The sequence below is a fragment of the Salmo salar genome, chromosome ssa01, assembly GCF_905237065.1.
Source record: "Salmo salar chromosome ssa01, Ssal_v3.1, whole genome shotgun sequence".
Lineage (NCBI taxonomy): Eukaryota > Metazoa > Chordata > Actinopteri > Salmoniformes > Salmonidae > Salmo > Salmo salar.
In genome coordinates, this window is record NC_059442.1 from 16,878,533 (window position 1) to 16,905,952 (window position 27,420).

The 27,420-nt window shown below is 44.7% G+C and overlaps 1 protein-coding gene across 8 annotated transcripts; it reads right to left on the reverse strand.

Annotated features, from left to right (window-relative positions):
* Positions 1-3,890: 3,890 nt before the first annotated feature.
* Positions 3,891-26,922, reverse strand: LOC106568224 (homeobox-containing protein 1). Of its 8 annotated transcripts, none has more exons than XM_014138491.2 (10): positions 24,255-24,409; positions 19,846-20,406; positions 13,593-13,678; positions 13,206-13,316; positions 11,201-11,357; positions 10,347-10,429; positions 8,154-8,249; positions 7,664-7,758; positions 4,982-5,065; positions 3,891-4,537 (listed from the first exon to the last, which is right to left on the reverse strand). In XM_014138491.2, the coding sequence occupies exons 2-10, from the start codon at positions 20,403-20,405 to the stop codon at positions 4,169-4,171; spliced, it is 1,641 nt and encodes a 546-aa protein (XP_013993966.1). In that variant the 5' UTR covers position 20,406; positions 24,255-24,409; the 3' UTR covers positions 3,891-4,168. The 8 variants fall into 8 exon arrangements, with proteins under 8 accessions (XP_013993966.1, XP_013994048.1, XP_013994270.1 ...); XM_014138573.2 differs by lacking the exon at positions 24,255-24,409 and adding an exon at positions 25,934-26,233 and having other exon boundaries at positions 3,892-4,537; XM_014138795.2 differs by lacking the exon at positions 24,255-24,409 and adding an exon at positions 26,616-26,922 and having other exon boundaries at positions 3,895-4,537; positions 7,664-7,755.
* Positions 26,923-27,420: the final 498 nt, after the last annotated feature.

Below are 27,420 nucleotides of genomic sequence, written 5' to 3' on the forward strand. Positions count from 1 at the left end.
TATAATTTCTACCGTCTGCAGTTATTTTATGGATAACGCTGGGTAATCTTCCAGAAGCCACGCATTCGAGTTAAATGTGCAGCTCAAGTTCAAGATTTGAACCAGTTGATACACATTTTGTGAAATCATGCAGCTCGATTTCAGTTGCTCAACAAAACCACACATTGTTCATCAATCATTCTTTATTCTCTAGTAGGTACAGTAAACAAATGAGAATGTAACAAAGGCATAGTTTTCTACATATTCATTACAGAACAGTCTACTGTCCAAAAAAGGCACTAAATTCTGAAGTAGGAGAACAGGACTCATTTAACACTCATACATAATGTGAATACAAGGACTGGCGATATCCGTTCCTTCGGAACGTCAAAGGCAAAGCACCTCCCACACAGGTTAAAGTTCATTGAGTAGCACTCTTGAGCAAATGCAACCTTTTCACCTGGTTTAATATGCAGAGATTTGACTGATACGTCAAAGTGTACGCTACTTAATATGGCATTAAGTGTCGAGAGACTAGTAAAGACCTCAGAAACCTGAAGGAAGAAGCTTTGCCTTTGAGTGATGCAATACAAAACACACAAGGCAGATTGTGCCTATATCAAATGGAAAACGAACACAAAACATGATATAAAAAATAAAAAGCATTTCATGAATCTAATATACATTCCTGTTTGGCAGAATTTTACACATGGAAGTAAAACTGAAATCTCTTATCTTGTAAGATACATATTTGATTAGAACAAAGCACTAGGTCAGTGGCTAGCAGAACCTCTGGTTCTGAAGCAGCAGAAACTGTCCTCGGGTCAGCTTGGCTGTTATTCAATACATACTGGATGACTTAAAGGGACAGTTCACCCCAAACAATGTTAGTTGAATCTTGCATGCGCGCTGGTCAGCCAACAGTGTCACGAGAGACATTTGTCAATACTTTAGAAGTTGTCTAACGATAAGCAGGGGGCATCACTCCAATCGTTGTGTAGATCTGGCAATGAGAAAGTTTCCAAATCGTTTGGGATTGAGGTCTACAGATGTAATCATTATAGGACCTACACAACTAAACCAGTCAACTTGAATTTCAAGGTGAACTACCCCTGTAAATGTTAAATCAAAGTTGTTCATCTATATAACTTATTTCACATTAAAAGCAGTGACCTGGGAGTTGAGGGGAATTAGCTAATAGGGAAGGGGTGATGGGGGGGAAGGTGTTTAAAACACCAAATTACCCCTAACCCTTGAACATGTGTCAGCCAGCAGATCAGTCTTCCTTCCTCCTATTGCCTGCCTGGTCTGTCAATCACTCAGGATGACCAATAAGCTACGAGGGGAGGAAACTGAAGCGCCATGTAGTTTCTCCCATAAAGTGTCTTTAAAATACAATCTAAAAGTAAGTATCTTAGATAACAGCTTGTGTGTAGAACACGTCATGGCATATAAAGCAGATAGAAAAATAAGTGCTTGCGTTACTCCCAGTACCAATAGGGACATTTATAATGCACCCTTGATTGGCAATCTTTTAAAAGCGTAAATAATTTCCTTTCAACTGGGGAACATGATTATAACATCAGTCGATTGCCTTAAATTAAGGTTAAAAGCTAAAAACAAATGCTTTGGGTACAGCTACAATATGCTTATAGTTACCCCCATGACAAGCACATACAAGGCCCATCTCACTAGCGAGCATGATTCTATCTATTCCCTTCATTATTAACAATTTAGGGGCAGTTTTTTATAGCATCATTCGTAAGCAATAATATAATGAATATCTGATCTCACTGGCTTTAAACCTAACCAGTTTAGGTAGTGCTACAACAAGGAAATACATGTTAGGGAATATATAAGCTTCTCCAGAGGCCTGTTGAAAACCCTCACCACTTCCCGTCTCCCTTATACTGCGAAGTTGGAGGTGGGAGACAAAGAGAGAGTGATGACAGGCATAGGGAGTGAGGGCGATGAGAGAGTAAGAGAATCAAAGTGTGCAGAGCACCTTGGGGAGAAGGTGCCAAGGCAGGGGTCCTCCATGCTCAGAGGGAGGTGTGCAGGGTTCCATAATAAACTATTCTGAATCTTTAGACCCACACAGACAAGAGCATATACCATACATACACCCACACCTTCAGGACCAGACTTGCCAACGCAATTCCTCCAGAACAGTCGAAAAGGGGTACTAGGGGGTAACGAGGTATAGCTATTTGGGGATAGGGGTGGAGGTAGAACCAGGCCTCCCAACACCTCTAGAACAGTCTAAAAGGGTTTACTAGGGTGGTAGAGGTATTATGGAGGGGATGGGGTGGAGGTAGGACCCGTGGGGCAAAATTAGTTTGACACTCCTGATTTACAGCATAACATTCCAATAAGCTCTACTTGCACCATGACAAACAATGTTTTCATACTCCACTATAACCTCATCCCCATGTACACTCTCACAGTCACGTATACACTACCATTCAAACGTTTGGGGTCACTGAGAAATGTCCTTATTGTTGAAAGAAAAGCACATTTTTTGCCCATTTAAAATAACATCAAATTGATCAGAAATACAGTGTAGACATTGTTAATGATGGAAATGACTATTGTAACTGGAAACGGCAGATTTTTTATGAAATATCTACATGGGCGTACAGAGGCTCATTATCAGCAACCATCACTTGTGTTAGCTAATCCAAGATTATAATTTGATAAGGCTAATTGATCATTAGAAAACCCTTTTGCAATTATGTTAGCACAGCTGAAAACTGTGGTCCTGATTAAAGAAGCAATAAAACTGTCCATCTGTAGACCAGTTGAGTATCTGGAGTATCAGCATTTGTGGGTTCAATTACAGGCTCAAAATGGCCAGGAACAAAGCACTTCTGAAACTCGTCAGTCTATTCTTGTTCTGAGAAATGAAGGCTATTCCATTCAAGAAATTGCCAAGAAACTGAAGATCTCATACAACGCTGTGTACTACTCCCTTCACAGAACAGAGCAAACTGTCTCTAACCAGAATAGAAAGAGTGGGAGGCCCCGGTGCACAACTGAGCAAGAGGACAAGTTCATTAGAGTGTCTAGTTTGCGAAACAGACGCCTCACAAGTCCTCAACTGGCATCTTCATTAAATAGTACCCACAAAACACCAGTCTCAACGTCAACAGTGAAGAGGCGACTCCGGGATGCTGGCCTTCTAGGCAGAGTTGCAAAGGAAAAGCCATATCTCAGACTGGCCAATAAAAATAAAAGATTAAGATGGGCAAAAGAACACAGACACTGGACAGAGGAACTCTGCCTAGAAGGCCAGCATCCCGGAGTCGCCTCTTCACTGTTGATGTTGAGACTGGTGTTTTGTGGGTACTATTTAATGAAGTTTCCAGTTGAGGACTTGTGAGGCGTCAGTTTCTCAAACTAGACACTCTAATGTAATTGTCCTCTTGCTCAGTTGTGTATCGGGGCCTCCTAATCCTCATTCTATTCTGTTTAGAGCCAGTTTGCGCTGTTCTGTGAAGGGAGTAATACACAGCATTGTACGAGATCTTCAGTTTTTTTGCAATTTCTCTCATGGAATAGACTGACGATTTTCAGAAGAAAGTTATTTGTTTCTGGCCATTTTGAGCCTGTAATCGAACCCATAAATGCTGATGTTTCAGATACTCAACTAGTCTAAAGAAGGCCAGCTGTATTGCTTCTTTAATCAGGACCACAGTTTTCAGCTGTGCTAACATAATTGCAAAAGGGTTTTCTAATGAACAATTAGCCTTATCAAATTATAATCTTGGATTAGCTAACACAAGTGATGGTTGCTGATACTGGGCCTCTGTACACCTATGTAGATATTCCATTAAAATCAGCCGTTTCCAGGTACAATAGTCATTTACAACATTAACAATGTCTACACTGTATTTCTGATCAATCTGATGTTATTTTAATGGACTTTTTTTTTTTTTTTCTTTCAAAAACAAGGACATTTCTAAGTGGCCCCAAAATTTTAAACGGTAGTATACACTCCCTCTTTCTCACTGTGACGCACACACACACACACACACACACACACACACACACACACACCTTTCACTCCCTCTTTCTTACTGTGATGTACACACACACCTTTCCCTCCTCCTTTCATACGGTCATGTATACCTTTCCCTCTCATCCCTCCCTCTCATCCCTCCCACCCATCCAGTCTCCCCCCCACCCTCTAGTTGGGCTCCACCACCTCGGTCTTGATGTCACTGCCTGTCCCGCCCAGGGCCAATCCTCCCCCCGCCTGCGTGGCCAGGGCGAGGATGCTATGATTGACGGCCGCCATCTCCACTGCGAGAGTGATGGGGTCCTGGTGCTCCAGGGCATTGCTGTGATTGGTGGAGGAGTCGTCCTGGAGGGAGGGGGGGGAGGGGGCAGACCAGGACACACCTGTCAGTCTGGATCCTTCCGTCCCTGCCCCCTGAGCGAGACCCGCTCCCGAGAGCAAGGAGCGGCAAATCAGAGAGCTGGCCCTCTGGGCGGCCAAGCCCCCCCTGCCCGAGCCGGGCCAAGCCGCCAGCCAGCTTGGCAGCAGGGTGGGCACCTGCAACCGCAAGAGGGGGAAGAGTCATGGGTCATGTTTACACATCTGTGGTCTTCTACCCGCCGACACAGACAAGTGAGCAGCGCATTTGCCTAGCAGAACCACAAATCAGTTCACAGAGCACATCTGGGTTTGAGGCCCCTGACCTACACTGACCTGAAAGACAGGGATAGCTAAAGCAAAGTCTAACAGGTTGATTTCCACTGTCCTGTATTTTCAGATGGAGAATCTGCTTGAGATGCACCCTTGTTCGGTTACGGAAGACAACTGGTTCGCATAGTCAAACGCATGCAAACAAATGATAAGAATTTGTTTTCCCCTCCACTTGCTGGTTAGCTACCCGTCTAACAGATTTGGTATAGAGAAAAAATTCTGTACCAAACATGGAGTACAGTAGGAATATGTAAACCATTATACAATAGGAGTTGTAACAGGATACAGTACCTGTGTGGGAGAGGACAGGTCTCGTCGACTGAGACTGAAAGGTCTGGTCACAGCTCTCTTCTCAAACAGAGGAACCTCACAGCCCTGTAGGTAAACAAAGAGGAGGCTGAGACTGAAAGGTCTGGTCACAGCTCTCTTCTCAAACAGAGGAACCTCACAGCCCTGTAGGTAAACAAAGAGGAGGCTGAGACTGAAAGGTCTGGTCACAGCTCTCTTCTCAAACAGAGGAACCTCACAGCCCTGTAGGTAAACAAAGAGGAGGCTGAGACTGAAAGGTCTGGTCACAGCTCTCTTCTCAAACAGAGGAACCTCACAGCCCTGTAGGTAAACAAAGAGGAGGCTGAGACTGAAAGGTCTGGTCACAGCTCTCTTCTCAAACAGAGGAACCTCACAGCCCTGTAGGTAAACAAAGAGGAGGCTGAGACTGAAAGGTCTGGTCACAGCTCTCTTCTCAAACAGAGGAACCTCACAGCCCTGTAGGTAAACAAAGAGGAGGCTGAGACTGAAAGGTCTGGTCACAGCTCTCTTCTCAAACAGAGGAACCTCACAGCCCTGTAGGTAAACAAAGAGGAGGCTGAGACTGAAAGGTCTGGTCACAGCTCTCTTCTCAAACAGAGGAACCTCACAGCCCTGTAGGTAAACAAAGAGGAGGCTGAGACTGAAAGGTCTGGTCACAGCTCTCTTCTCAAACAGAGGAACCTCACAGCCCTGTAGGTAAACAAAGAGGAGGCTGAGACTGAAAGGTCTGGTCACAGCTCTCTTCTCAAACAGAGGAACCTCACAGCCCTGTAGGTAAACAAAGAGGAGGCTGAGACTGAAAGGTCTGGTCACAGCTCTCTTCTCAAACAGAGGAACCTCACAGCCCTGTAGGTAAACAAAGAGGAGGCTGAGACTGAAAGGTCTGGTCACAGCTCTCTTCTCAAACAGAGGAACCTCACAGCCCTGTAGGTAAACAAAGAGGAGGCTGAGACTGAAAGGTCTGGTCACAGCTCTCTTCTCAAACAGAGGAACCTCACAGCCCTGTAGGTAAACAAAGAGGAGGCTGAGACTGAAAGGTCTGGTCACAGCTCTCTTCTCAAACAGAGGAACCTCACAGCCCTGTAGGTAAACAAAGAGGAGGCTGAGACTGAAAGGTCTGGTCACAGCTCTCTTCTCAAACAGAGGAACCTCACAGCCCTGTAGGTAAACAAAGAGGAGGCTGAGACTGAAAGGTCTGGTCACAGCTCTCTTCTCAAACAGAGGAACCTCACAGCCCTGTAGGTAAACAAAGAGGAGGCTGAGACTGAAAGGTCTGGTCACAGCTCTCTTCTCAAACAGAGGAACCTCACAGCCCTGTAGGTAAACAAAGAGGAGGCTGAGACTGAAAGGTCTGGTCACAGCTCTCTTCTCAAACAGAGGAACCTCACAGCCCTGTAGGTAAACAAAGAGGAGGCTGAGACTGAAAGGTCTGGTCACAGCTCTCTTCTCAAACAGAGGAACCTCACAGCCCTGTAGGTAAACAAAGAGGAGGCTGAGACTGAAAGGTCTGGTCACAGCTCTCTTCTCAAACAGAGGAACCTCACAGCCCTGTAGGTAAACAAAGAGGAGGCTGAGACTGAAAGGTCTGGTCACAGCTCTCTTCTCAAACAGAGGAACCTCACAGCCCTGTAGGTAAACAAAGAGGAGGCTGAGACTGAAAGGTCTGGTCACAGCTCTCTTCTCAAACAGAGGAACCTCACAGCCCTGTAGGTAAACAAAGAGGAGGCTGAGACTGAAAGGTCTGGTCACAGCTCTCTTCTCAAACAGAGGAACCTCACAGCCCTGTAGGTAAACAAAGAGGAGGCTGAGACTGAAAGGTCTGGTCACAGCTCTCTTCTCAAACAGAGGAACCTCACAGCCCTGTAGGTAAACAAAGAGGAGGCTGAGACTGAAAGGTCTGGTCACAGCTCTCTTCTCAAACAGAGGAACCTCACAGCCCTGTAGGTAAACAAAGAGGAGGCTGAGACTGAAAGGTCTGGTCACAGCTCTCTTCTCAAACAGAGGAACCTCACAGCCCTGTAGGTAAACAAAGAGGAGGCTGAGACTGAAAGGTCTGGTCACAGCTCTCTTCTCAAACAGAGGAACCTCTCAGCCCTGTAGGTAAACAAAGAGGAGGCTGAGACTGAAAGGTCTGGTCACAGCTCTCTTCTCAAACAGAGGAACCTCACAGCCCTGTAGGTAAACAAAGAGGAGGCTGAGACTGAAAGGTCTGGTCACAGCTCTCTTCTCAAACAGAGGAACCTCACAGCCCTGTAGGTAAACAAAGAGGAGGCTGAGACTGAAAGGTCTGGTCACAGCTCTCTTCTCAAACAGAGGAACCTCACAGCCCTGTAGGTAAACAAAGAGGAGGCTGAGACTGAAAGGTCTGGTCACAGCTCTCTTCTCAAACAGAGGAACCTCACAGCCCTGTAGGTAAACAAAGAGGAGGCTGAGACTGAAAGGTCTGGTCACAGCTCTCTTCTCAAACAGAGGAACCTCACAGCCCTGTAGGTAAACTAAGAGGCAAGGTGTTAAACCACGCCCCTTGGCTACAACATACAACACAAACTGGGAGAGACCATTTCACTTTCTCAGGGGTGATCCATCATGTGTATCATAGACCACCTGTCAGATACAACAAAGTGCATGGGTTCTGGACCACTCCACTTTCTTACGGGTGGTTACCTGGTCAGAGAAGTCATTCCCGTCGATTTCGTCGCTGTTGGAGTGTCCTCCAGGGCTCTGGACTTCGATCCCATGGCTCTCCAGGATTGCTGCTTCTTCGGAAAAAAAACAGACCTGATCATAACATATCTGATATCTACCACGGACACAGACACACAGGCTCTCTACCACGGACACCGACACACAGGCTCTCTACCACGGACACCGACACACAGGCTCTCTACCACGGACACCGACACACAGGCTCTCTACCACGGACACCGACACACAGACTCTCTACCACGGACACCGACACTCAGGCTCTCTACCACGGACACCGACACACAGGCTCTCTACCACGGACACCGACACACAGGCTCTCTACCACGGACACCGACACACAGGCTCTCTACCACGGACACTGACACACTGACTCTCTACCACACGCACTGACACACACATTCTCTACCACACACACAGATACACACCCCGAGGGGGTCGTAAACGTTACCTATGTTGGCACGTCTCTTGATCTCTTTGCGGCGGTTGGCGAACCAGTTGTAGACCTTCAGAGACGTGACCTTCTCCAGATCAGACAGCTTCTTCCCTGCACTCACAAACACATTCTGTGTTGTAAGTGTATTTACTCAATATACAGTGCTTTCAGAAAGTATTCATACCCCTTGACTTTTTCCACTTTGTTGTGTTACAGCCTGAATTTTGTGTCTACACACAATACCTCAATGTCAAAGTGGATTTATGTTTTTAGAAATGTTTACAAATTAATAAAAAATGTAAAGCTGAAATGTCTAGAGTCAGTAAGTATTTTGAGAGTCAACCCTTTTGTAATGGCAAGCCTAAATAAGTTCAGGAGTAAAAATGCGCTTAACAAGTCACATATACTGTACAAAAATATAAACACAAATTGCAACGATTTTACTGAGTTACAGTTCATAAGGAAATAAGTCAATTGAAATAAATGTGTTAGGCCCTAATCTATGGATTTCTCATGACTGGGGAGCCAGGCCCAGCCAATCAGAATGAGTTTTTCCCCACAAAAGGCCTTTATTACAGACAGAAATATTCCTCAGTTTCATCAGCTGCCCGGGTGGCAGGTCTCAGACGATCCCACAGATGAAGAAGCCGGATGTGGAGGTCCTGGGCTGGAGTGGTTACACGTGGTCTGCGGTTGTGAGGCCGGTTGGACGTACTGCCAAATTCTCTAAAAGGACGTTGGAAGCAGCTTATGGTAGAGAAATTAACTTGCAATTATCTGCAATCAGCATGCCAATTGCACATTCCCTCAAAACTTGAGACATCTGTGGCATTGTGTTGTGTGACAAAACTGAACATTTTAGTGTGGTCTTTTATTGTCCCCAGTACAAGGTGCACCTGTGTAATGATCATGCAGTTGAATCATCTTTTTGATATGGCACACCTGTCAGGTGGATGAATTATGTCGGCAAAGGAGAAACGCTCACTCACAGGGATGTAAACAAATTTGCGTCCCACATTTTTGTGCGTATGGAAAAATGTGATCTGTAATTTCAGCTGGTTTATATTTTTGTTCAGTATACTTCAGATGAGTAGGCAACACTAACCAATAAGCCATCCCTCCTGTAGGTGTCTAGGCCAACACTTCTGTTCTGCAGAATGAACGAGTCCTGCGTTTCAACTGGCCACCACCAATCAGCAGCGTTTTTGGTGAATCACCTGTCACCTGCACATTAAGAGTGGAAGCCTTTTCTGTTCACATAGTTAAACTCGCTTTTACGGCGATGTGGGTGCCGTCTATTGCTCTGTTCGTATTCGGGAACCCATTGATGGCAAAGAAACCCCTCTTGACTTCAACCTGTTGTGTGATAGTGTATGGAAATTGTATGTTACTGTTCGTCTTGCTGATGACTGACTCCAAAACATTGGCTCGTCGAGGGCTGTGAGATTCCGATCAGCAAGCTGCTGCTGACATGTTGTTTTTTGTCTCTAAAAACACGCTCTCTGCGAAATGCAGCTTGTGCCAAATCTTCCAACAGAGCAAGATCTCAGGATTTAATAGTATTTCAACAATTTCACACATGCCTTGAATTTAACACATTACTGTAGACCTATTTTATATAGATTATAATGGTAACGATGTGGTCAAATTATACAGCTTATATACTGTCAAAATATGTTACATGAATTCACAATGAAATCGAAAATGATTTAATTATTACTCTCACAATTTCAACATATATTTTCCCCATTCTGCGCTTGACAAGCAGTTTCCTTATTCCACCACTTGGCACTGTGCCTACTCATGGTCATGGCTGTGCCTACATTTACGCACACTCTCAAGCAAACAATCATATTGATAAATCTTACACTTTTTGTGGAAATGATCCCAAGGTTTAAGCTCAGATTTGTGGCTACGCATGATTGATAAATGAGGCCCCAGAAAGACTCAGCTGTAATCGCTGCCAAAGGTGATTCTAACATGTATTTACTCACAGGGTTGAATACTTATCTAATCAAGGTAGTGTTATATTTCCATGAATAAAAAATTGCATTAAATTGTATTTTGTGTAGATAGTTGACACAAAATTACAATTAAATCCATTTTAATCTTACTTTGTAAAAAAATATTGGGGGAAAAAGTAAAGGAGTTTGCATACTTTCTGAAGGCACTGTCCTTTCTCTCAAATTCCCTCCTGCTAGTTCTCACCTGGCTTCTGGATGACAGCGTTGCAGGCGTTAGCGATCTCCTCTCTTTTAGCTTCATCAGGGTACTGGTTCTCATTGAAGTAACTGGAAGAGAAAACACAAATAACCACAACACTATTTACTAGGCAATATTCACTTTGTTCCAAATGTAACGGAAGCTTCTTTCCCTTATCTAGCACAAGAACACGTCCCATCTGCCTCCCTTTCAACCTTTCCCTCCTCCTCCTCAACTCTTTCCCCATCACCACTCCCTCTCTCCTCAACTCTTTCCCCATCACCCCTCCCTCTCTCCTCCTCACCTCTTTCCCCATCACCCCTCCCTCTCTCCTCCTCAACTCTTTCCCCATCACCCCTCCCTCTCTCCTCCTCAACTCTTTCCCCATCACCCCTCCCTCTCTCCTCAACTCTTTCCCCATCACCACTCCCTCTCTCCTCCTCAACTCTTTCCCCAGCACCCCTCCCTCTCTCCTCCTCAACTCTTTCCCCATCACCACTCCCTCTCTCCTCCTCAACTCTTTCCCCATCACCCCTCACTCTCTCCTCCTCAACTCTTTCCCCATCACAGCCCACCTCTCTCCTCTCATCTTTCCCCATCACCCTCCCCCCCTCCTCACCTCTTTCCCCATCACCCCTCATTCTCTCCTCCTCACCTCTCCATCACGCATCTTTCCCCCTCCTCAACTCTTTCCCCATCACCCCTCCCTCTCTCCTCCTCACCTCTCCATCACCCCTCCCTCTCTCCTCCTCACCTCTCCATCACAGACAGACATTCTTTCCTCCTCCTCAACTCTTTCCCCATCACCCCTCCCTCGCTCCTCCTCACCTCTCCATCACCCCTCCCTCTCTCCTCCTCACCTCTCCATCACAGACAGACATTCTTTCCTCCAGGTAAAGCGACTGCCTCTGCGCAGACGGAAGCTCCCGGGGGTGGAGCTTATAGGGGGTGGAGTCTGCCGCAACTCCACCCCGTCCTCCAGAGCTATGGGGGCGGGTCGCATCGTCAGAGTTGCACCTGGAGACACAACCATGATGTAACCATGGAAATACAACCATGATGTAACTAGCCATGGGTGTATTTAGTGAGGTGAAACGTTCAGAATGTTTGAAATCTATTTGGAAAAGGCTGTGATTTTCATTGTTGATGAGTACATTTATGATGATTCAGCACCCTATTGTATAGAAGAACAATAACTTTAGAGTGTTATATTGGCTGTGTGGCGACTATAAAAGAACCTGGACTGTGGACAGTAATTCACAGTGAACCCCCTCTGAAGCCTCATCAAATGTAGTGCGTGTGTGTGTGTGTGTGTGTGTGTGTGTGTGTGTGTGTGTGTGTGCCTGGACAGAAATATGGGTTCGTTTACAGTATGTAGTGAGTGTTTGTGTTTCTGGCATAGCACCACAGAGCATTAAGCTAATGAACAAGGAAAGCTGCTGGATGGCTGTGACACACACACACAGCCAGGGAAAGGTGGGTTGGGAATGTGATTGTTTACATATAAATATGTAACTCATGTGACGATCTATGGATGTTTTTGCTTGTGCTTGAGACTAGAACCTACATGTATTACTTCCTGACTGCAAATCTATGACTCACATCTAGGCATGTTTTGTTTTTTAATTGTAACTAAAATAATAAACTACAATAATATGTTATCCATCTAGATCAATGCAGGCTTTAAAATCGGGGCCTGGAGTTCCACACCACTGCTGTTTCTTCCCCTCTAATCAGGGACTGATAAAGACCTTTAAGTGGACTATTGGGCCAATCAGTGGCATTGATCAACCAATCAATCAATGACTAGGGAGAAAGAAGAACAACCTGCAGTACAGCAGGGCTGGAAGCCCGGATGTAAATACTCTGCTGTATGTAGCACTGTACACACTTACAGTAATTGTCTATAGGTGCTGTGACATACACAGTCCACCAGGGCGCGCCACTACACCCTCCCCTCAACACAGACACAGAGGCCGGTGTGATTTCACAAGTTTGCTTTTTATTAAAAATCTGTTTTTCACCATGGTCATATACAGTCAGACACCAGTACTCTTTTAGGCCTAGCTATAGTCATCATAATAATGTATTCAATGAGGTTTATACAGCGCTTAAAGCACTTTACATTTCTACTCAATTGTAGTAGCAACATCGTAGCTATACAACTACAAATACTACTAATAAACACCTGCCACTAATGAGCATTTGAATATTTGTGGCTGTGATAGCTTATTGGCTGCTGCACCCAGAGGGCAGGGAGGGACACAGGAAATGGGAAGTGACACATTTGGACACAGGATGGAGTCAGACACACAATGGGGTTGTGGGGGCAGAAACAGGTTGTAGGGGAGTTTGAAAGGTGCTGTAAAAGGATTTGGGGCAGGACAAATACTGACTGGAACAGTTTGGGGGAAGGACTTTAATACTGCGGAGAAGCTATGTCCATTGAAACAGAGGGGGCGCAAGAGGGCATATGGGTAGTGTAGTCACATGTAGTGACAACAAACAAAGACAGATTTGGCATTAGTGCCCCCTAGAAAAGTGCATTACATTGGGCCAAAGTAACAGTTTAGGGATACATAGCGAGGATTTGGAAGGGCAATCATTACTTTCCAGCCCTAGAATGTCAAGAAATAGTCAATGGACTCACCCATCAGTTGTCATCGTATAACCCCTTCTGCCCTCTCTAGTTTGTGCAGAATCAGAGTGTCTAATAGTGGATGGAACGGGTGGAACAACTGAAGAGGGACTGGACAGACGGGAGGAGGCTGGAGGTGGGGGGGCTGAGGAGGGGGTCTGCCAACGGGTGGAGGACGTGGAGGTGGTGGTGGGACTGGGCATGCGGGTGGTGGTGGTGGGCATTACCAGGGGTGGTCTTCTCCAGCTGGTACCAGCGGTAGAAGGCCCTCTTCTTCTGTTCGCTAAGGTCCGAGCCCTGCTGCAGCAGCCAGTGGGAGATACGACTCTGACTGATGCCTGGAGGAAGGCGGGGAGGTGGGGAGGGGGGGGACAGAAAGAGACCGAGAGAGAAAAATATGGGGGAGGGAAAGGGAGGAAGAGCACAGAAAGCAAGATTTATTAACTAGCCAATGCATATACAGTGGATGAAGTACTTGCTATGTGTCATTCAAGCCACACCAACACTCCTAGAAATCATGATGACAACTCTGTTTTAAGTGTACACCAAAGTGAGCACAGTTCCACTCCAACATAGTGTAGTGTGCTGTATTAGCCACTAGGAAGCATACTGACCTGTGACCTGAGCCACCACAGCCTGAGAGATGCGCCTGTTCCCCAAGAACGCCTTGATCTCCTCCTTGATTATGGCACTGTCCCTTCTGGAGGGAGAGAGAGAGAAAGAGTGAGAGTGCGAGAAAGAGTGAGAGAGCGAGCGAGAGAGAGAAAGAGTGAGAGAGCGGGAGAGCGAAAGAGAGCGAGAGAAAAAAATAGAAAAAGAGCATAGAAAAGAGAACATTGTTCCCTTTACTATGAAGCTAGAGATAGGATGGTGTAAGGAAAAGAGAGGACTGTGGAAAGACGGAGAGGAAATGAGAAAATGAAGATAAGCCATGAAGAGCGGGAGACTGGAAAGTACAATTGAGTTGGATAGGAAGGAAAGACTGAATAAAAAAATAAGGAAATATAAGGGGCTGAGAGAAAGCAAGGAGAATAGTGGTAAGTGCAGAGAAAATGAGTGTATGCCAAGGTTATTATAGTTGTCATTTTGTTTTAATATACTCCTTCGAGACTGTTGGAAAAGCATTCCGCATGAAGCTGGTTGAGAGAATGCCAAGATTGACAGCTTTGAACAAAGGCAAAGGGTAGCTACTTTGAAGAATCTAAAATATATTTTTGTTTTTTGGTTACTACATGATGCTATGTGTGTTATTCCATAGTTTATGTCTTCACTATTATTCTAAAATGTAGAAAATAGTAAAAATAAAGAAAAACCCTTGAATGAGTAGTAAACTTGACTGATACTGTATATAATTATTTTGTTATTATTATTATTAGTTTGTTAGATAAAACTTTAGACTTTTTAGATTTACTCTTATTTACACTGAATAAGAGTAAATGGGGGGCTGGCTTACTTTTTTTTGGCAGACTTACTTCGAAAACAGCTACTGCAGCATTTATTTTACTATAAATATGATCATACTTGACTATTTTTATTCCAATTGTGTAATTAAATAAAGTATCAGTCAAGTTTACTACTCATGAAACATTCGAATGTTTCATGACCTCAAATAAAAGATCCCGTAATTTTCCATACGCACAAAAAGCGTCTCTCAAATTTTGTGCACTAATTTGTTTACATCCCTGTTAGTGAGCATTTCTCCTTTGCCAAGATAATCCATCCACCCACCTAACAGGTGTGGCATATCAAGAAGCTGATTAAACAGCATGATCATTACACAAGTGCACCTTGTGCTGGGGGACAGTAAAATGCCACTAAAATGTGCAGTTTTGTCACACAACACAATGCCACAGATGTCTCAAGTTGAGGGAGCATGCAATTGGAATGCTGACTGCAGGAATGTTCACCAGAGCTGTTGCCAGAGAATGTAATGTTAATTTCTCTACCATAAGCCGCATCCATAATTTTAGAGAATTTGTCAGTTTGTCCAACAGGTCTCACAACCACACCAGCCCAGCACCTCCTCATCCGGCTTCTTCACCTGCAGGATCGTCTGAGACCAGCCACCCGGACAGCTGATGAAACTGTGGGTTTGCACAACCAAATAATTTCTGCACAAACTGTCAGAAACCGTCTCAGGGAAGCTCATCTGTATGTTCGTCGTCCTCACCAGGGTCTTGACCTAACAGCAGTTTGGCGTCGTAACCGACTTCAGTAGGCAAATGCTCACCTTCGATGGCGGTGGTGTTATGGTATGGGCAGGCATAAGCTACAGACAACGAACACAATTGGAATAAAAATAGTCAAGTATGATCATATTTATAGTAAAATAAATGCTGCAGTAGCTGTTTTCGAAGTAAGTCTGCCGTTTTGTTTCATAGCTGGTAAAATATTCCCACAAAGTCAAAGAACTACGAATCCTATATAGCCTATCCCAACTCGCGCTGCAACACTGCCTGCCTGGGGGCTGTGTGCACGTGAAGAGCTGCGCACATGCATAAAAGTTGGTCTAATATACTTGTGTTTCTTGGCTATTTACATTGTTTTGTTCACACGCTAGGTTGTTTTCGATGTTTGAATTTCAACTGCCAGGGAAGAGATGACAATGCCTCTACTAGTCAGACTCAATCATGCTGACCACACCAGTCACGTGCGCGAGCGTTGCAAAATTAATTTACACACACGTTATTCAATCATTGCATCCACACTGCTCACGCGAGCCAACGAACGTCTGCGTTGCCAGGCGCTAAAATAGAAGTTGATTCTATTGTGGCGTAGAACACGCTGCAAGTCCTGCCTCTCCCATCTCCTCATTGGCTTTTAGAAGCATATACCCACGTGGGTGATTGAAAGATGAACTGAGGTCGGTTGTGGTGATACACCTTATTATGAAAGTTAGTTGCCAATCATCATATAAAGTCCAAAGACGAAAAAGCCTGGATGGAGGAGAGATGACTAGAAACGATTTGGTTGACCGTTTTGTATGTGAATTCATTGTCGGAGTAGAGGACCTTGTGCATTTCAGGTAAAATAACAACTCAATGTGTATATCACAGGACAAATTAGCTAGCAGCAGCTAGCAGCTAGCTAGCTAAATAGGATAAATTAGATGGCAACTGCAAGCTAGCTAAATTGCCATAAATGTTTAATGCTTTTCGACCTGTCCCGAAATGAATATAATTGGTTCTGTTTGATTTGATATTTCAACCTGCGTGTTCTGATCACGTTTGGTGTGAGGGGACAAAATACATTTGCACACGATGGCGGACGCACGCGCGCAAACATGACAGGAGTCGCGTTACTACGGTAACATCCCACCCTTAAAGGGGCAGGTGAATATTTTTGTCTCATCTGTGATATTTTGTTTAAGAGAGTCAGGTCACAAAAAATGTAATTCAACAATATACCACATTACTTCTTACTAGTAATATATATATATATTTTTTTAGAAACATTACAAAGCATGCTAATCAATTTTTTTGTGTTTTGTTGGTGTAATTTTAACATAAAACATTTTTAGTAGCAAAAATATTTCAGTGGCTGGTAGATTTTTAAATCTACCTGCCAGTGGCTGGTGGACCAAAAAGTAAATTTTAGGTCCTGTTTGGGATGTTCTGGATATACGTGTATGACAGTGTTCCAGTTCCCGCCAATATCCGGCAACTTCGCACAGCCATTGAAGAGGAGTGGGACAACATTCCATAGGCCACAATCAGCAGCCTGATCAACTCTATGCGAAGGAAATGTGTCGCGCTGCATGTGGCAAATTAAGTTCACCCCAGATACTGACTGGTTTTCTGATACAGGCCCCGACCTTTATATTTTTAAAGGTATCTGTGGCCAACAGATGCATATCTCTATTCCCAGTCATGTTTATTATTATTTGACCCTGCTGGCCATTTATGAACATTTGAACATCTTGGCCATGTTCTGTTATAATCTCCACCCGGCACAGCCAGAAGAGGACTGGCCACTCCTCAGAGCCTGGTTCCTCTCTAGGTTTCTTCCTAGGTTCTGGCCTTTCTAGGGAGTTTTGCCTTGCCACCGTGCTTCTACATCTGCATTGTTTGCTGTTTGGGGTTTTAGGCTGGGTTTCTGTACAGCACTTTGAGATATCAGCTGATGTAAGAAGGGCTTTATAAATACATTTGATTTGATGTGAATTTCATAGATTAGGGCCTAATGAATTAATTTAAATTGACTGATTTCATTACAGTATATGAACAGTAACTCAGTAAAATCTTTGAAATTGTTGCATTTATATTTTTGTTCAGTATAGTTTCAGTTCCATAAACACATTTCTATTTCCTGTTCATATGACTTAGTTTTAGTGTCAATGTTAGTTTCAGTGTTAGTGTTAGTTTCAGTGTTAGTGTTAGGGACAGACAGCAGCCAGGGAGGTGAGGAGCCATTTAGATGATGTAGGCGTATGGTGTGTTTTTTGTGATGTCACTTCTTGCCACTGGGGGGCACTAATACATAAGGTGATGGGCCAGGACCATAGACATAACATCTCTGCATCTGTGTCATGATGGTGTTTGTGAGAGCATGGGCAGTGCCATTGAGGCCTTCTCCATCTGAAAGTCAAATTCTCTTCTTCACAAGTAAAATTCATTGGCTGATCTCTCCTGATGAGCCGGCTGTCACGACTCCAACCCGGTCATCAGGAGGGATCAGCCAATGAAGCTGGAAGTTCTGAGTTGACTAAATAAAAATGGTGTAAGTCCTCAATGGAACTGCCATTGCTAACATTGGCTTTTGGCCAATAGAGGACTCCACACAACTCCATGGCCAGGACATAGTTTTGGTTAGGTTTAAACTGTAAATCAATCCTAACGTGACTTGGATTTATAGGTTTTGCAAGAAATATGTTGGAAGGAAACTCTTGCCCATGTTTACACCAATCCTATGTTGTTGTTTTTACTTTAGTAGATGTAAGAATCATCATGCATCTTTACCTGACAGAAAGAAAGGGGGAGAAAAAAAAAAATCGACTAATGAAGTCATGGCACATTTGACATGTTATGTTGATGTAATATTAAACATGTATCACTGACTAACCTCTTCCAACAGGGTTCATGAAAACAGCTGCAACAGCAGCAAAAACATAAGCATTAGAAATCTATCAGTTCACAGCCAGACAGCTTGTGTGTGTTTCTGTTCAACCAACCAATATTCTGGTTCAAAGTTCCAAAGAGGTGATCATTGGGTTTGTCAAGCCTGATGACAGTTGTCCACAGACAGAATATTCTCTCCATGAACACTTGGGATGCAGGGGCAGATACCAGATGCAGTGCCACAGAGCACAGCTTTCAATAACCAGCCATCCTTGCCTGCCAGAACTGGACAGGTGACTGTAAACATGCCCCCTCTTTACCTTTTCCAGGTATTTCAACACGTAATGCTCTGCCAGTCTGACCCTCCGGCTGGACAGTGACTCAGACACAATCTTCAATGAGGAAGCTATACTTCTGAAGCACTATGGTGGAGATGCTTGCTAGATTCATCATGTTGGCATCTTCCTGGGGTCCTGTCGCTCCACAGCTGTACCCTCTGATTTTCTGAAGTACAAAATACTCTGTTTGCCTCATCAGGGACTTCATCTCTGTTGAGCAAAGCGGCAGACACACACTTGGTCCATCAGGCAAGCTGCTCCAGGGGTTGGATGGAAGATATTCCCAGGAGTCAGTATGCATGTGAAGTGCTCACACAGTGACTTCAGGAGGACCTGTGACAACTGTTTTGCAACAGTAGTTGACTGCAAGTGTGCCTCAAGGTTGAGAAGGTACAGAACTAAATCAGACAGCTACTGGATGTCAGTTTGGATTTGCAAAAAGCTCCAGCAACTTCACAAGCTGTTGTAGCTTGGCCCAGTCACGCTCCGTGCTCGCCCTCAGATTTCTTCCCTGTTAGCTGGTGATGGCTAGTGATACACAGGCTAGGCCTATTTGAAACGTTGACATCTCCTGGCAGCATAAACCCATCAGATTCATAAGCTCAAACCCCACCCAGAAACAAAACTTTAGAAGAAAATAACATCATTTATGGTTGTGTGTGAATGTGACAAAAGACAGTGCGCGCGAGGGGGGGAGAGAGCGAGGGTGGGAGAGAGTGCACGCGAGGGGGGGAGAGCGAGAGCGAGGGGGAGAGCGAGAGCGAGGGGGAGAGCGAGGGGGGAGAGCGAGGGGGGAGAGCGAGAGCGGGAGAGCGAGGGGGAGAGCGAGAGCGAGGGAGGGAGCGAGGGCGGGAGAGCGAGGGCGGGAGCGGGAGAGCGAGGGCGGGAGAGCGAGGGCGGGAGAGCGAGAGCGAGGGTGGGAGAGCGAGAGCGAGGGTGGGAGAGCGAGAGCAATTCCCATAGATGTGACGTGTCTGTGAAAACACTGGAACTACACACACACAGTCTTTTCTTCTGTCTGTCGATACACTGCCTTCTCATTTACATTTATATTGATTCCTCTTCATGGAAAACGTGAGAGAATCAGAGGCAGCGCTGAGCTGCCAGAAATTCATTGGCATTTTTCTCTCCTTCCCTTTCATTTCATTTTCATCACTCTATCTAAATCAATACTGACTTTATCACTGCAAACAACACACAATACAAAAGAGCAGCAAAAAGGTTGACGGACAGGGCGTGTGTGTGTGTGTGTGTGTGTGACTGATGTGGTGCCTATGTTTAGTGACAGGTGTCACCTAATGCATTACTAAACTCTGGGCTCAGGGTCTAGTTCACTAGAAAACATTAAAAACCCCAAACAAAAATGAGGATTCTTATTAAGACAGGTTGAGGTGGTGTAAAATGTAGTTTGTTTGGTTCTCATGTTGTGCCTATTGATGTGTTCAGAAAAAACCCAGGCTCCTCCTCCTCACCTCAGGAGTTCCTCCACTTTGTCTTCCACGTCTAGTTCCTCCTCGCTGGCCTCAAACCCGTAGCCGCTCCCCGTCACGCCGCCACTCACAGCGCCTACATTGTCAGAAAACCGCGGTGGAGACAACTTCCCGTTCGTCATGGCAACCAGCTCGTCGCCACCACCAACCCCACGCCCGTTCTGCGCCACCACTGCCATAGCAACCGGGGCGGATACAACCGCCGGAGGGGGCGGTGACATATCATAGTCGTTGCTAGGCGACGGCGACAGGCCACTCCCGCCACTTCCACTCCCATTCCCCAGGTAACCAGTCTGTGTGGCGGTCGTGGACGTTGATGAGGACGCCGACGAAGACGTTGTATTAGTGTTGTAATTGGGCGTCGGTCCCTGATGGGTGGGCTGGGGATGCCGTCCGAACTTGTGTCCGTGCTGGTGATCCAGTCTGTCCAGGATGTCCAGGGCGTGGAGGAGCTCTGGCTTGGTCATCCCTGTCTTCCTCAGCCGCTGAAGCAGGTCAATCTGCTCGATGGTGAAACGAGGCTCGTCGGTATACCGAGACATCCTGGAGAGGGAGAGAGGAGGAGAGGAGGAGGGTTTAGATAGGATGAATGGAGAAAGGAGGAGAGAGGGACAAGACTGTGGATGATACATTCAGGGATTGATGAATGGTTGGAGAGATGGGGGCTGTTGCTGTATTGTATATAGCCCTGTCCAGAAAACTACTACCATCTCCCTTAGGCCCTGTCCAGAAAACTACTACCATCTCCCTTAGGCCCTGTCCAGAAAACTACTACCATCTCCCTTAGGCCCTGTCCAGAAAACTACTACCATCTCCCTTAGGCCCTGTCCAGAAAACTACTACCATCTCCCTTAGGCCCTGTCCAGAAAACTACTACCATCTCCCTTAGGCCCTGTCCAGAAAACTACTACCATCTCCCTTAGGCCCTGTCCAGAAAACTACTACCATCTCCCTTAGGCCCTGTCTAGAAACTATACTAGCTCCAGAAAACTACTACCATCTCCCTTAGGCCCTGCCAGGCTACTACCAACTGTCCAGAAAACTACTACCATCTCCCTTAGGCCCTGTCCAGAAAACTACTACCATCTCCCTTAGGCCCTGTCCAGAAAACTACTACCATCTCCCTTAGGCCCTGTCCAGAAAACTACTACCATCTCCTTAGGCCCTGCCTGGTATACATCCAGAAAACTACTACCATCCCCTTAGGCCCTGTCTGGTATACATCCAGAAAACTACTACCATCCCCTTAGGCCCTGTCTGGTATACATCCAGAAAACTACTACCATCCCCTTAGGCCCTGTCTGGTATACATCCAGAAAACTACTACCATCCCCTTAGGCCCTGTCTGGTATACATCCAGAAAACTACTACCATCCCCCTTAGGCCCTGTCTGGTATACATCCAGAAAACTACTACCATCTCCCTTAGGCCCTGTCTGGTATACATCCAGAAAACTACTACCATCCCCTTAGGCCCTGCCTGGTATACATCCAGAAAACTACTACCATCCCCTTAGGCCCTGTCTGGTATACATCCAGAAAACTACTACCATCCCCCTTAGGCCCTGCCTGGTATACATCCAGAAAACTACTACCATCCCCCTTAGGCCCTGCCTGGTATACATCCAGAAAACTCTCACAAAAAGACTACGCTGAGACACGTATGCACTCAGGAACAAACACCATACAGCTTACACACTTTATCACCTCATCGGCAGCATGCTTAGAGAAGACTGGTTCAGGAGCTGCAGCACAGACATTAAATGGATTACTATAGACAGACAGAGATAGTGTGAATGGGGGGAGGAGGGTGAGAGAGAGACAGACACAGAGAGACAGACAGAGATAGTGTGAATGGGGGAGGAGGGTGAGAGAGATGGAAATAGAAAGAGAGAGTGAACCTTATGTGTGAGAGAGAGAAAGAACTGACAGAAAACACATGCATAAGAGATAGAGAGAGAGAAGAAAGATTGAGAGGCGAAAGGGAGGGGGTTAAGAGAGAGTGTGACTTGGGAAAAACGCCAAGAAAAATCTCGGTCCCAAGCGGCCAACCTCCACATTTTCCCTTTAAAAGAGAGCGGGGATGAGTCATAGGACAGTGTATAGGATATCACTGACAGACAAGTACATACAGTAGTGTGCAAAACATACATACACAGCCAGGACACACACACACACAGGCTAGTGTCTAGACCTACTGAATGAAGGCTGGTGGAGAAGGACTAGACTTAGTCTTAATCCATATTACATAATAGTTACAAAGATAACTAACCCAAGATAGATCACAGCCTGTCGTTTCCAATGGGAGCAAATGAATCATAGTGGGAAGAACAAGCAAGGTGGGCAGAGCCAAGCACGAGCTAGCTAGATCCTGTTTGCTGCGTTCTAGCATGTATTCCCATATTTCCATTAGGGATTTCCTACTCTGTAGTGCGGGTGTGCAATAACTCAATTCACCCTTGCACACCTAAACTATGCCATTTTTAGAAACTTTCGCAAAGTGTAAAGTCTATAGAACTTAGTCCACTTTGTTTGTAATAGATTCTAGTTTTGGGAAAATAAAACTGCATTGAGATCAAATGCGTCATAGATGACATAATTTTCAAAATGTCAGCAAAAATCCATCTCGCTCCATACTCTCCCACTGCCAGCCACTGGGCTTCCCTCACCACCATATTTGGTAGTGAGTGAAATGCAAACCGGATTCTTTACATTTATACATCCGGTGAAACATCTGGCTCATTGTTCTATCTGTGCTAATGAGACCTGCATATAGCCTATATGTTATGTACAGCCTTATACAACGCCCCAACACCTACCCTACATGTTCTGCTCTAGCCCAGTACAAACACAACCGACAACTAATACATGAACTGGGCTAATCATCAAGGGCTTGACTAGTTGAATCAGGTGTGCCAGCTTGGTGTGGGCAGGAACAGAAAGAAGAAACCATGAGAAACAATTATAGTTAGTCAGTCTGCAATTCCCAAACCCTGGGCTGGAGTCAAGCTGCTACTCCTTGGTTCAGTAAAACAAGTTTCTCCACAAATCTTTAACTCCCTGACCTTCCTGTCTTCCTCTGGTGCAGAGTCTCTGTACTGCTGAGTTGACTAGCACTGGTCAATTATCTTTATAGATGTCTACTCAGCAGAAAGACCGGAGGGAGAGAGGGATGAAGGGCGGCATGAAGAGAGTGAGAAATCTATGCCCAATTGACTATGCCCTGAGAGCCTCATGGCTTTTAAAAAGTTTGTGTGTGTCAGAACACACTCAGCAGAAAAAACATTAAGTCTTACACATGCACTGAGCATGTTTGAGTCTGACTGAGTGACTTATACTACACAAGTAGATGCAACTATTAGCATATTACGATTGTGAAACCATAGATGCGGTACAGGTCAATGGAACTCAACCCAAACAATAGAAATGCATGGGGGAAAGATCCAGCATCTCCTCATTGCCCCACAGCAAAATGTGCCTACATTTAGGCTATTGTTTCTATGTGTATTTCACACCATGTTGAGGTAAAACATTTGAGTAGAATGCTTGTATGGATGTCAACCCCAACACATGTTCATGTCATCTTCACCAATCACCTGCATTGCAGTTAAAAAAACAACTTGGACTACCACCACAGATTTCTGTACGCTAGCTATGCTACCAGTTCATATGAACAGGAGGTAGCATTTAGCAGTCACTTCTTCTAAACCTGAAAAGTAACAACTGCTAAATGATATGCAGTGAAAATAGCCAAATATATCAAAATGGGACTTTAGTAGCCACATTGTCAGTCTGTTACAATACATCAATCATGACTGATTGTTAGATCAGATTGGTTGAACGTGTGCCAATCCGGCGTCCTTCTATCCCCCACGGTCTGCATTCCACTGACCTCTTTGCATCTATTGTACCATGTGTGTGCTGGAAACTGCAATGCCAAGGAAATTATAGTCCTCGGGAGCAAAATATCGTAGCCTGGTCCCAGATCTGTTTGTGCCATCATTCCAACTGTTTGGCATGACAAGGAGTTGAAAGGAGTGGCATGATAGAACAAACAGACTGGTACACAAGCTAAAAGAGCTTAGCCTGCAGCTACACATTTTTCCATGCCTAATAAACCATTCCAAGCTTGTAAACTGTTTAGTTGAATCGTTAGGACCCCTGGAAAAGAGTAGGTGCCAGGAAGATGTATTTAGCCAGATGTGGAAGGTAGCCACTAGCTAGTAGCTTCACAGCAAATGGCAAACTTTCCCTCACTCCCTGTGCCTAGAAACCTTTAGGGTTACCAGGTACCTGGTGAAATGTGGATACTGGGGTGTATTCATTATACACCACCTTCCAACAGTTTAGGAACCAACGGAAGCAAACAGAACGAAACAGGGAGAAACCTACCTGAATTTGTCCAATAGAAACTCTTGTTTTCGGTGCAAAACGTTTTCCGTTTGGAGTAAACGGTTTCTGTTGCAAAACAGAATCGGCGTAATGAAAAGGCCTACACCACTGGTGAATTTGGTGTCTGTCTGTGCTGTGGTTTTGTATTGCGAACACTGACTGCTAATCTAGTCTTGCAACACAGAGCCTACACAGGGAAATGCAATGGGTAACCCGAGTAATGATATACAAATTTGGACTAGAGGAAACATGTGCATGCTTAACTAGGGAGACTCAAACATTGACCAGAGTTGGAACAGTTTACTGTCATCCAAAGTAATTGGTTTAATCAATGGCAAGCAAACATTTGGTTGAAAAGTCAATCTTTAGCTTGTGGTTGTAGTTAAACCAACCTATTTCCCCTGTTATGGCTGCTTACTTTCAAAAGCTATAGTCAAATGCCTCAAAGTATGTGATGAGAGTGCATAATGTAAAAAATAGAATGTTTTATTTCAAAGGGGTATCAGTTTGGTATTAGGTGCGTGTCTAGATTAAAATTAAGTGGGGGCTTTCAACATGGTGACTCAAATGACAATCACGGTGAATCAACAGGGAAACGAACGCCCATGCATCATATGGCGTGGACGATCCACTCAATCGCACAATCTAATAACTCAAACACAGTCCAGACAGTTATGCAATGCAAAAACCATATGTATAACCTGTAGATAAACAGCAAGCTAACACCCCAGGGGTAAGAGTTGACAACTGTTTGCTAAGTGTTTGGGGACAGGAGGGGTGTTCAATCACAATCCAGCTCTAGCTTACTTAGCAAACCTTTGCAAATAGCTCTGTTTGACATGAACTATCTAATTAGTTGAGTATGGCATGGCTTGTGTTCAAAAATCATGTTGCTAGCTAGTGATCTAATTAGTTGAGTATGGCAGTATGGTTGTTCAATGACAAATAGCTACAGGGTAACGTTAATTACTAGCTTGTTAGTTAGCTTGGCAAATATATAAGCTAATGTTGTAGCCACAATGGAACAATGACACAGATATTTCACCGGATGTGTAAATGTGAAGCATCCGCTTGGCGTTTCCACTCACTACTAAATATGGTAGTGACAGGAAGCCCACTGTCCGGCTGTGGGAGAAGATGGATTTAGGCAGAAATTCTGCAAATGTTCTCATCAATGAATCATTTTATCTCAATACAGTTCTGTTCCCCAAACTAGAATCTGTTGGACCACGTTTTGTAGACTTTACCCTTAAAATGTTTTTTTTTTTTTTATCACATTGTTTAGAAGGACTGCAAAGGCAAATGTAGTTATTGCACACGCGAACTTCACAGAGAAAATATGCGGATACATGCTAGAACACATACATAGGATCTCACTAGCTCGTGCTTGGTTCTGCCCACTATGACTCATTTGGTCTTATTGGAAATGACAGGCTGTGGTCTATCTTGGTTTAGTTATACAAATCTTTGTTGTAGCTATGACATCTCGCTAGTTAGCTAACTAGTAATCTTTACAACCTCCATAGAGCAAGCAGACTTTTCCAACGACTTCATAAAAGCTGACCTGGCATTAGCTATAAAGTGACCACTAACAAAGTCCAATCTAACAATGGATAGAAGGCAGGCGGGAGAAGGTTTATTAAACGGAAGCAAACGGAACAAAACGGGGAGGGACTTACCTGAATTTGTCCAATATAAACTCTTGTTTTGCTCCGTTTGCTTCTTAAAAACAGTAAATGGCTTACTTAATGAATATGCACCACCATTCTAGCCAATGAGAGGACATATAATGCATGTGAACAGGAGATAGATAGATAGATAGATAGATAGATGCCTTTTCTTCTTCTTCATTGGCTGATTGCTCCTAACTCATAGGAATCCCCACCTAGTTGACTACTTTTAAAATGGTGAAAGCTCTCAATAGCAATGTCCATGCTAAAACGGGTTATATCCATGATGAGTCTGTCTCTATGACAACAGGCACAACTCCAATATAAAGTATCCCTCCCCCCCCAAATTACCGAAATGCCACATATCAGTACATTCGTAACAACCTAAACACTACGAAATGTCTATTATATTAAATAAGCCTCACGTAGCAAATTAGCAATTAAATGTTTTGTTGACCAAATTCGACACTCTCATTGACCTCCATAGACAAATTCTTTACTTCGTGGGCTTATTATCGTGGACAGATTTTGGGCGGAGTAAAACCTCTCGCTCCTCCTCTACCACTGACCAGCAACATTTAGCTAGCTATTAAAGTTAGCTTGCTGACTAGCATTGGGACCAGTGCCAATGACTGCGGGCGAGCCTGCAGAAATGCTAGTTATGCTAGCTAACCAGTCATGCAAGTCTTACCTTGATCTTAGAATCTAGGTCCCCCGTCCACCACAGCATTTAATAAACCGGTGTTTAGTTGGTCCTTGCGACAAGTCCTCTTCTATATCCCTGACACGGGAACAGACACCAGACGGTTTTCACAATGACAGCCGTCCTCTAGTCTGCTAATTTCATTTCGTGGCGAGATTGATGTGCCTTTGTCTGTCTGACAGTGGCCATATTGACATAGCAAGCGCGGTGAGGTTCCCTGGGATTCGTAGTTTTGGAAATTGCTGTTGCAGCAACGTCCCAGAAACATATGATCTTGAATGCACCCTTGATAAACGCTTTGTTTGTAAAGGTATATTTGATTGACTTTGACCGCCCCCTGGCGGACTTGTTGACTAATGAGGCAATCCAACTTTATCAGTGATAGAGAAGTTACTGCTTTCCAAAAAGTTGAGAAAGTTATTCACTAAATTAGACCACAATCAACTGCTTTATTATTAACGTGTTCTCATCGAGTTGTGTGTGTGTGTGCTTATGTGGTCCTGGTCTGGGAGAGAGAGAGACACGGTAGCTGAGTGCCTGTTTAGTCTGTGGTTAGGGAGATGGCAAGGGAAGGATTGGAGTCACAGACATGATGGAGGGTAAGAACCAATCACCCTTTCAAGCCTAACTTAACAGTAAGCTCTCTATAAGGGAAGAAGCAAAGTGTTAAAACAGACTTTCTCTGTTGGCCATGTTATTGTCTACCTACTCACTACAGGTAATACTGGAATACTGTGATCAGAGAAAACTCTATTCCATAGACACATTTCAATCTATCACCCTGTTGAAATCA

What these genes read in the sequence shown, in the direction of transcription:
- LOC106568224 (XM_014138491.2), bottom strand. Translation starts at nt 20,405, where the DNA reads ATGTCTCGGTATACCGACGAGCCTCGTTTCACCATCGAGCAGATTGAC. An exon ending in AAAGTGGAGGAACTCCTGAG is followed by an intron (nt 13,679 to 19,845) that starts GTGAGGAGGAGG and finishes CTCTCCCTCCAG; the next exon opens with AAGGGACAGTGCCATAATCA. An exon ending in CAAGAGACGTGCCAACATAG is followed by an intron (nt 7,759 to 8,153) that starts GTAACGTTTACG and finishes TTTTTTCCGAAG; the next exon opens with AAGCAGCAATCCTGGAGAGC.